This window comes from Periplaneta americana, chromosome 1, assembly GCF_040183065.1.
Source record: "Periplaneta americana isolate PAMFEO1 chromosome 1, P.americana_PAMFEO1_priV1, whole genome shotgun sequence".
NCBI classification, from domain to species: domain Eukaryota; kingdom Metazoa; phylum Arthropoda; class Insecta; order Blattodea; family Blattidae; genus Periplaneta; species Periplaneta americana.
The window spans coordinates 194,793,179-194,804,676 of record NC_091117.1 but is presented as its reverse complement, the minus strand read 5'-3'; the positions used below and the strand labels follow the sequence as shown (position 1 = coordinate 194,804,676).

The window sequence follows — 11,498 nt, the reverse complement described above, 5'->3', positions numbered from 1 at the left end:
AAGACCTTTGGGGAAGCCACGGTGTAGATGGAAGGATAATATTAAAATAGATTTGAGGGAAGTAGGATATGATGGTAGGAATTGGATTAATCTAGCTCAGGATAGGGACTGATGGTGGGCTTATGTAAGAGGGCAATGAATCTCCTGGTTCCTTAGTCATTTGTAAGTAAGTAATGTGTAAAGAATTATCTGCCCTTTAAAAATATGTAAGATTGGAGTGTCATGTGACGTAGAACAAAATCACAGTAGGAAGGCATTTAAATCGACATGCATTTAAATTGGATAATTTTGAGGTAACATTTTTTATACTCTGTAACTCTAATGGAACTACAGTAACTAATATTTTGCGGTTATTAGTGAGTACTATGAGTTACCTTTCTTTTATAAGAGACGAAGTAAATGAGTTAATTTTTTTCTAAATATTTTTAATGTTTTGGCAAATATTTTTGTATTTTTACCACATAAAAATAAATAATTTACATTTTTATTACATAAAAATTCGCTCCCTGTCGTAATACACCTGTCCACCAGAACCTTGTTAACGTTTTTACTTCGTTTCTTTCAGCACCTGTTGAAACCTGTCTAAGAAGATATCAGCATGTTTGGGAGTGAAGATAAGAGCAGGTCGCAATCGTATTGACAGCTCCCCGCATCCCCCTGTCTGCACACCTGAAACGAAATTCATTGTTAAATTTAATTTAAGCTTCATAATATTATCTTTTCTTCAATTAATTATTAAACATACCGCAATAAAAGTCTAAGTTCCTTTTACATTTATAGTAATGCAGAAGTAAATATAATGTAAGGTTTTAAGCAAAAGTCAATTTTACGAAAACCTGGCAGTCTTCACATTTCATGAATTGGCTTATGACGCAAAATGGAACAATTTAAAATTAAATGCAAAATTAATTTTTAAAACCTAAATCGAAGGTTATATATTCAATTCTATATAATTCCAAATATTGTAATACGACTTTACCTGATGGAAGTGAAAGTAGAATGCAGGAAAATAAAAGATAAGAGCGACAAAAGGAGATATTCAATAATTTAATTTAGTTTAGTAGTCTGACCCAATACTTTGGGTTTGTCCTGCGACACAGAATAGCTCACAATAAAATTTAAAATGAAAAATTATATAAACAGGTTTCAGACAAAAGTGAATAAGACATAAGAAAAAAAAATAGAACCAAGTGCAATTTAAATTGAATGTACACCATAAAGATGCTGACGAAATATCGCTACAGAAAATTTTATTATGGTGGTGACAATGGCATCTTGAAGATCTCTCGTCAGCTTGTATTTTTCCCTCCACTTTACAAAGGCTTTCGGGATGGTGCCTCTCGCTCTGAAGAAGAGACCGGTAACTGTGATTTTTTTCAGTGTTGTATTTCGCCAATAGGTACTGAATCGTGGGCTCGTAGATTTTCTTTTTCTCTTCGTTCACTTCAGATGGTTGAGTGGCTGAGATTTCAAATCTGATGGTAGGATCAATTATTTCGGCTGTCTGTTTATTCCTATTTATAGCTATGATATCGATCCTACGATTGCTTCCACCATCAGCAATACAATGAACTTCCTTGTGAACATCTACATTTTTGGATCAAAATGCATCTGCGATCATAGGACGTATGGTGTTGTGACGTTTTATTCTGAGTACCTCTCCCTGTGGGCAACTCCCAAGCACATGTGGTAAAGTTTCATACTCACTGCAGTGGGTAGAAGAAATAAAGAAAAAAAAAGAAAGAAAAACGAAGGAAGGAATCTGGTATGCGACTAAAATTTCATCACTTACCCTTCTTCTTGAGCCTGGCCACCAAGTCATCCCTCAACTTAGTGGATGGACAGCTCACAGCAAGAAATGTACCACGACCTCGTGCGGCATGAAGCAAGTGAGGAAACTCCTGTTCAAAGTTTCGCAGGCCTTGCATAAGCTTTTTTCCTGTCGTTTGTACTAGATCCAAAAGAGAATCTCTGCGCACCACATCCAGCACACCTTGCAGCAGCACGAGCTTTGCTGGGTCACCCATCCATGTATTGAACACCCTGTAGGGCTGCTGTGGCCTACAACAAAACATCGTCACTGCAGAAGTCTGTGTCACCTTCCGGTGTTTCAGTTTGTGTGAGTGGATTTTAATTTCTAAAAGAGATAAAATTAAACTCATTATTTCTCCATCTTCCACTAAAGAGGAATAACAAAATATTATGCCTACTTAGTTTTGAACTGAAATTCAGCAATCTTCAACAACAATTTACAAACACGTGTTTCGAAAATACTTAATTCTAAACATCACTATTATGTCTACGTCGAGAAATGAAGGTATTCGTACACGAGGGAAGGAAAGAAAAGGAGAAAGAGCAGGAGGGAAGGGAAGGGAAGGGAAGGGAAGGGAAGGGAAGGGAAGGGAAGGGAAGGGAAGGGAAGGGAAGGGAAGGGAAGGGAAGGGAAGGGAAGGGAAGGGAAGGGAAGTATTTATATTTTAAGAATGCAGTTACATTGTCAGACTCCAAAGCAGCTATTCTATCAATAGTCTCTAAACACACACCTTCATCTCAAACAGCAGAAATAAGTAAAATGCTCTCTCAATTAATATCACTTAATAAAAGAATTGTATTCCAATGGATACCATCCCATTGTGAAATCCTGGGAAACGAGAATGTGGATGCTTTAGCAAAGAAGGGCAGCATTGCTACTTACAGACCTGTTACTAAATCTACGTATTACTCTGTGAAAAGATTTATTAAATCTACATACTTAGGCTTCAACAAACAAAATTTGATAACACAATCTCAAGGGAAAAAATGGAACTCTGCATCAAAATCCACAGTTAATTCCCGATTTACCACGAAAATCGTCTGTAGCTGCATTTAGATTGGCTATAGGCCATGATTGTTTGGCCAAACACCTACATAGAATTGGAATATATCAGTCCCCTAACTGCCCATTGTGCAACTCAAACCAAGAAATGGATTCGGAACACCTCAAAATCTGTGCTTCAGTGGCTGGCTATGATAATATCTTTGAAAAATATTGGAGTGCAAGAGGTCAAATGACTTTACTGTCAAATGCCTGGCATTAGAAAACAACAACAACATATTCATTTTTGGTAATCAGTCTAATAATTTACCTAACAAAAAAGTCTCACAATTTCCAATAACAGTTTGAGCAGTAAAGATTAAGGATAAGAAGAATTGTTTAATTTTAATGCACAAAATATCTAATCGACTAAATTTACTTATTATTTATATTCGAACATACTTAAATTCAGGTTTATGAAAGTAACCACCAAGCTGCATTTTCTTGCTGAAAGTGACGACGTCGGGCGCTTCATCCAAATTGAAGTGTTCATGGCACCACATCTTGCCTGTAGGCCCACCACCTGTCTGTACTTCATCAATCAACAAGGCAGCTCCATTCTGGACATCACACACAAAACAAAACATTAAATACTGTAACAAATTAAACTTAGAAATTGCATTATTATTTTTCTGTGAATAATATCCTAGATCATATATGTAACAGATAACTCCTCGCTACGTTAAAATCGGCAGCACTTTGAAGAGAACAACTGCCAGGATCGCGACCCGTCCGTCGTAAACGAACACGAGATGGCAGCACAGTCGCTAATGCAATTCAAATGGGTATTATGACGTGACTCCTTATGTAACAACTAGATGGCAGCGTAGTAAACCTGACAAAAGTTGTTAACCTCAAAGCCTATAACCCCGACATATCTGTTACATATATGATCTAGGATAATATATTACAATTCAAACATAACTGAATACAAGAAGAACGAATTCTTAAACAGTCATAAGTGTAAATACTGTATTAGATGGGTGTAGTGTAGAAGAAAAAACAAGGCTAAAATGCCCTACTGCAGGAGCTATAGCTGAAGACACCAACAAAAGTGTACTCATGGATCCCTAATATCAGATTTGAACACATTGAATGGTATGGGTGTCTGTTGTGTTACTTTAAGGGATTAGGTACAGCTTACAGCAGTAAAATTTTTGGAAATATTCAACATTTTTTCCTCCATTACTGTATTTTGTGCAATAATGAAAATTGATATGTGTAAAACACTGTCCTTCTGCTATATGAAAAAAAATATTTTTACCATTTGAAAAAAAATTATACATAGACTTTTTTTTTTTTTTTACGAATTCAAAATGGTGGCAGTTCACTGTGCAGTGATGAAGCGTTTCCCTCATAATTCATTAACTTGTTAACTTTTCATGTTCTTTCTCTTTTATTTTATTGCTGAAACTCATATTTACAATATCATGCTCTTTCAACTACATTCCTTAATAAATAATATTTTTTTTTTTATTTTGTGTTAGAAGAAAGTACTGATACTTCACCACTTTTTTAAATGAATTTATTTTTTATCACACAATCTATCAAAGGTGGAGAAGTGATCTTGCATCATATCGCAGATATAACATGCATAAATACACACAAAAAATTTAATCACAGAATGTTGAATACTTTTTGAGTTATGTGGGAAATGCTTCATCACTGCACAGTGAAATGAATTTTGAAAAAAAAAAAAAAAAATGCAAATAATTATTGTACATGATATAGTAATGGAGAAAAATATGTTGAATATTTCCAAAATTTTACTGCAGTAAGGTGCACCTAACCCCTTAAAAGGAAACACAACATTAAAATTAAGTTTCTTTCATATTAAAATATTTTAAGAAATATGCATAACAATATTTTTATTTTGTTCTACATCACTTCATTCAATAGTAATCACTTGGGGAAAGATTCAAGGGTGACGTCATTCAGCTCACCTGACCTCATAGCGGTAAGCATTAGTCTCTCAAGCAGAGGCACGAGATGTAATTGTGGTGTGCTAGTGCTAAAGAATGTTGTGTTTTCACATAATTAATCTTTTATTAAATTAATAAAATGCACTCTTGTAGTGTATATGGGTGCAGTAATTCAACAAGAGAAAAGAGTAATTGGGAAAACGGTATATTTTCTCACACCTTCCCTCATCGAATTGATTCGGTGGTTCAAAGTGTGATTACAGTACTGTAAAAAGAAAAATTTTAACCCCGTACCAGGAAGTACAGTAGTGGCACAAAGAACTGGACAGACCCTTGTAGCTCATTTCAGAGCCTTGTTCACTCCAGAGCATGACAGACTGGTAACTAAGACTTTCGTGGTTCGAATCCTGTCTGAGAAGGAAACTTTTTTTGTTCCTTATTCAAATTTATTCCCAATACTTTTCGATTGCAGCGATATTTTACTACTTAATTAACTTATTATTCCCAGAACATGAATTTTACCAGCAATCAAAAAGTATTGGGAATAAATTTGAATAAGGAACAAAAAAAAGTTTCCTTCCCAGGCAGGATTCGAACCACGAAAGTCTTATCAGTCTATCGTGCTCTGGAGTGAACAAGGCTCTGAAATCAGCTACAAAGGTCGGTCCGGATTTTGTTGCCAATACTGTACATTATGTCCATTGTATTTCACTACTAACGACTTTGACGAATCACAGTGTTTAAAGTTAAATTTAATACCAAAAGAAAAACTACGTGGACCTAAGCTAAAATCAAATGTAGTTCCCACCATAAAATTAAATTTTTTTTATTGGGTTATTTTACGACGCTGTATCAACATCTAGGTTATTTAGCGTCTGAATGATATGAAGGTGATAATGCCGGTGAAATGAATCCGGGGTCCAGCACCGAAAGTTACCCAGCATCATAAAATTAAATAAAGTGTTTAGTATCAGTACTGGTAGTTCTATTTCAGGCTTTTATAGTTGTAGTTTTCTTGAACATGACAGTTCATCGTCATTAAAACGTGGACAAGAGCAATCAATTACGTGTGAGCTCGTGCCTGTTTTTTTTTTTTGGGGGGTTATTTTAAGACGCTTTATCAACATCTAGGTTATTTAGTGTCTGAATGAAATGAAGGTGATAATGCCGGTGAAATGAGTCCTGGGTTCAGCACCGAAAGTTACCCAGCATTTGCTCGTATTGGGTTGAGGGAAAACCCCGGAAAAAACCTCAACCAGGTAACTTGTCCCGACTGGGATTCGAACCCTGGCCACCTGGTTTCACGGCCAGATGCGCTGACCATTACTTCACAGGTGTGGACTCGTGCCTGTTAGAGAGAGAAAATTTTTACGTTATTTATGACTTATTTAAGGAAAGGAGTCGCCACTGCTAATTTTACCTCATCCCACCCTTGAGACCGACATTGACAAAAACCGGTCTCAGAAGGCTGATGGCTGGGGTGAATACCTGCTAGACCACAAGGCCACGAGAAATGCGCCTCAGTTATAGCTTTTCGAGTGCAACCTCAAAACCCTCAGAAACATACGAAATACAGAAGCCAGACCCGGCCAAAACATTTTGGGCCTCAGGAACAAATTTTACTGCAAGACAGATCTATATACACCACAAAGTTTTGTAATACTTGGCTATTTCAACAGCTCTTTTATTTCCCCTTTTACCATTATGGCCACAGACCCAAGTGAGGTTTGTGAAGTAAGTTCTTTGCCTCTATTGCTAATGGGAGAAGGTTATATTTAGCAGTTACGCAGTGAAAAGCAGCTTGGAAGTTGTGTCTCAGTCACTTAAACTTCTAGGATTTATCTATAGACATACCACAAAATTCTCCTCTCAAGATAGTTTAAAAATTCTATTTTGTTCACTAGTTAGATCAAAACTTGAATATTGCAGTACTGTATGGAACCCCTATCAAATTAAATATATTAACAAAATTGAAAGTGTTCAAAAGAGAATCATTAGATTTTTGTTTCTTAAATCATTTGGTTACTATCCCTCCTGAAACAATGAAAGTAGTATTTCGTACTCATCTCTTTGTCTCTCTTTAATTTTGAAAGTTTGCAACACAGAAGAAATAATATTGATATAAAATGCTTCCATAATTTATTAACAAGTTCTGTAAATAGTCATCTACTGTCCAGGATAGCAATACATGTACCAAGAGAGAACTGTAGGACCAGTAAAACATTTAATATAAACTATGCTAGGACATGTTATTACAAGTACTCTCCACTTATTAGAATCTGTTCCTCCCATAATAAACTGAGCAATATTGACATCTTTCAGAATAGAGCCACACTCTTGAGAGAAATAAATACCGGTAGTTTTCAAAACACTCCAGAAGTATTTTGCTAATAAATAGATCTTAACTGATTTGCATATTGTAGTTTTGGTCTTCTTTCTTAAATTATTTCATACCAATTATCATTACTAACTCACTCCTAATTCTGACTTAACGTAGGTCTAGTCTCTCATCAGTTATTGTATTATTCTTACTAATCTGTGACTAGTTATTTGCATTTCATTACTGGCTTTATTACTTTAATATAATCTAAGTTTTCTTCATACTGTAAATACTTTTGTTTTTGTTTACCGAGATTTACATGTAATATTTGCTTGATATCATTTGTTGAGTAGTATTGGATTATAACTGTTTAAGTTTAAATTACCATTATATATATATATATATATATATTATACCGTAAAGTGGGGTGACTTTGAACGCCGAGGTGATATTGAACAGCAATTTAGCGCCTTTCTAAATTAAATCCTGTACCCAATTGCGAAAAAACTGAACTAATTTATTGACAATTTAAACGGTTTTTTCGCAATTGGGTACAGCATTTAATTTAGAAAGTCGCTAACTTACTGTTCAAAGTCACCTCAGCGTTCAAAGTCACCCCACTTTACGGTATATATATATATATATATATATATTACTACTGTTATTTTTTTCTCTACTCTGTAATTACATTGTTGAGTGGATTAAATAAATAAATAAATATGTGGACTGTATTTCCATTGTTGATACGCCATTTTATTACTTCACTAATTGCTAAGAAGTCTGTGCAAACATATACAAATATGCAACAAAACCCTCCCAAAGGAAAACTCTTAACAAAGAACGTAACTTTTCAAAAACTGGCAGGAGATAACAATAGCTATGTGGAATTTATTATTTATTCATTTTTTTTTACGTTAGGAAGCAGAGGAAAAATTACGTAGGCTACCCAACCATGGATTACTGATGATGGATGTCTATTTTCCTCCATGACCATGGCCAATGGACACAATAGCAATAATCTCTCTTTCTTCGCCACTGATGTGAAGTACATCGTACATGTTACCTTCTTAGTAATTTTCTGCAGTTCCTGGAAGAAGTATGGTGAGGCTTCATTGTCCCCACCTTCAGACTGAATGGGCTCCACAACTACTCCAGCCACTGGCTTATTCCTTTTCTTGAACTGGGAAAACAAGTCTTCTACCTGAAAAATTCAAGAATATAACCATACAGGCTTGAATTTTCTGTACTGGTATTGGTACTGAACTTACTGTGAAAGCGAGTAACAATGTCCAGGCAAGATATATATATATATATATATATAAGCGCGCACACGCACGTACGCACGCTCACACACATACTGCGCATGCATTCAAAAGTATGGAATATTACTCATAATTTATAAAAGTTAAATTTTGCAAAAAAAAAAGTTTTATACAAACGCTCTTGGAGATAAACCATGCTGTAGGAAGTAACAAGGCAACCTTTGATGGAGGAATTAAAGCAATAGAGATTGCTCTACACAATGTCATTCTCAGAATACAAATGTTCACTAAAGCTGTGTTACCCATAGATTCAAAAGCAGCAATTCAAGCAGCAATTACACAACTGATAATCCAACTATAAATGAATGCCGCAAACTATTAGCATTCCTATGAAAGCAAAGTAATAATATACCTCCAATGGGTACCACCAAACGAAGGCATAGAGGGTAATGAAACAGCACATCAACTGGCCAAAAAAAAGGATCACAGAAACCATAGTTTATAAATAGCACCACCATCCTCAGAAGAAAGATTCAAGAAACAAAAACAGCCTTAAAAAATCAGCAAGATCATGAGAATGCAGCAAAGGCAAGAAATGGGAAAACATTCGGGAACTATATGGAAAGATCATCAAGAGTCAGTGGACCTGTTCTGCCTTGGGTCTGGACACGATTGCCTTGCTCGTCATCTTCACGAGATCAAGATTCTTCAATCGCCAGCATGTCTTCTGTGTGGTGAGCCCAACAGTGACATGACCGAGGAACACCTACTAATTTGCAGCAAATTGAACCTCACAAAACAACAAAAGGGAGATATGGTGCATCTGCAGTGAGAAGCTAGAAGGAAAATTATGTCAATGTCAAATCCTGCCATTGGATAATAATATATATATTTTTTTCTTGCTTCACATTTCAAAACTACAATACTGATGTAAGATCTATGGCAGTGGTCATCAGCATCCGCTGAAATGGGTAATGGGTAAGCAGTGTATTGCAATATGCGCCGACGTGCAGAAGGGAGAGGCAGAAAGCATACCTGCCAGCAGGCACGAATGCACACTAGTGCAGTCTCTTATCTGTGTGTAAGAGACACTAGCCCGAGGGTGCACTGTGCCGATGACTGCTGAGCTATGGAATGCAATAAATTAAATTGAATAACCTGCCGACAGTAAGCAATGAAAATTTGGGTTAAAAGATTTTTTACGAGATATTACACCACACAATAAATTTCACCTGACAGCCTGATTATGTTAAATTAGATTCATTTTGAATAAAAATCAACTACTTACTGCTCTTATTGGTCAATTCAAGTGGCAATCTTATTACCCATTTACATTTTCAACATGACCGACAGTGGAAAATTATTGCCATCAATATTCAGACTTCAAGCAACACATTTAGGATGCATAATCCTACAGACTGAAAATCCACTTTTTTCACTCAAAACAAGGCAAATATTAAACAAGAAAAAAAGACAACACACATAGAGAAAACAATGCGTGAAATAGTCTAAGAAAGAATAAGATTACATTGGTTAGGAAGGGAAGAAGAAGAAGAAAAAGAAACAAAACAAGACGATAAAGACAGTAACTATGTAGGTTTTGTGTTCTTGTACCTCAGCTAGACAACGTTTGTCCTCAGCTTCATTTTCACGTTTATTCTCCTCCAGAGGATATTTATATTGTGGAAACGATGCAATAGGCCAGTCAAATGCGGGAATGTCCATCTTGTGTATGTACTTCGAATGTGTAGTTGAAAGAACACCCAAAGTGCGCCCATGAAATGCTCCTGTATCATAGTAACATTCTAAATTAATGTTTTAATCACGCTGTAGATTTTCAAGCACTCATACAGATGAAGCAAATTATCATAAACATCAATAAGCATATCATTATATATTTGAAAAATGACAAACAACAATATATACCAGAAGCAGACTTCTGTGATCTCAAAGAGGGCTAATCTCGAATCCAGACTCCATCTTTCTAAAGTTCTCCTACACTGTACCCTGAGGGCCAGCATTGTCTCTAACCAGGTAGTCCCAGTACTACTCTCATCCAGTATCTTCAGCCCAATGACATTATGTCTTCAACCTCACCATGCCTTACATCGAACTCCCAGATCGAGGTTTCGATAACTTTTCACTTTCTAACGTGACACTATTGCTTCCCCTAACCAGCATGTCAGTGGAAAAACACTTTACATATATATTATAAGCATTTAGTAAGCATAATTTTACGAGCTGAACTAAAGGGAGGGGCTACTCATCAATTAGCACTGGTCAGCTTGATGAATTAATGACTGAATTTGGTATAATTTTCCTCTATTCCATACCTAATTCCCTCTTTACCCTTTCCTATCCAGTCCTCTGACTGAACTCTTACTTTCTTCGACCCCGATGGCATTAGAGCATTTGAGGCCTAGGGGTTCATTTCACTTTCCTTCTCCTCTTTCTACTTTTCTGTTCCTAGTGCTGACCTGCTATGGCACTAAAATCGTCCTCCAGTGGCTTAAGGAGGGAAAGCTGGTGATTAACAAGATCTCCCAGCTAGGTCCAGTGGACCAGTCGAGCAACAGCAGGTGTGGTCCTCCAGACATTCTGGGGGTTGTGTGTGAATGAAGTAGCCACCAAAACGTTAAAATATGGTGTTCACTTAAATCGGCTACAACTTGCCATTTTCTCTTAAATCTGTGCTTCAGTGGCTGGCCATGATAATATCTTTGAAAAATATTGGAGTGCAAGAGGTCAAATGACTTTATTGTCAAATGCCTGGCATTAGAAAACAACAAACAACAACAAACAACAACAACAATTTATATTATAAACCAATGTTAATGAACACTACTCTTTCTTTTCTTTACCACAGCCTCATCACCCTGAAGCTCTGGCCCACTTGTCCGTGATCTCGTTTCCCCCTCTGTTCGTTAGTAGGGATGCAATGGCAAACACGTGACAGAATTTTAATTCATTTGAACTATTATTTTACCGACTTTGTCTCTTGTAACATTGCTCATGCATCCCCTAACTCAGCGTTTCTCAAACTATGGTCCGCAGACCACCTGTGGTCCTCGAGGTCTGCCCTTATTGTCCTTCAAAAAAGGCAGAAGAAAAATTAAAATTCAAACTAATTGCATATCACT

General features: G+C 36.2%; 1 protein-coding gene across 1 annotated transcript in view; it reads right to left on the bottom strand.

The window, feature by feature from the left end:
- Positions 1 to 431: 431 nt before the first annotated feature.
- Positions 432 to 11,498, bottom strand: part of Gabat (4-aminobutyrate aminotransferase) — a 34,544-nt gene continuing 23,477 nt past the window's right edge. The window contains exons 6-10 of the mRNA XM_069834944.1: positions 9,973 to 10,145; positions 8,160 to 8,297; positions 3,257 to 3,414; positions 1,793 to 2,061; positions 432 to 669 (exon numbers count right to left, since the gene is read on the bottom strand). Coding sequence (XP_069691045.1) covers positions 548 to 669; positions 1,793 to 2,061; positions 3,257 to 3,414; positions 8,160 to 8,297; positions 9,973 to 10,145 — 860 coding nt within the window. The 3' untranslated portion in view covers positions 432 to 547. The remainder of the gene's footprint in view (positions 670 to 1,792; positions 2,062 to 3,256; positions 3,415 to 8,159; positions 8,298 to 9,972; positions 10,146 to 11,498) is intronic.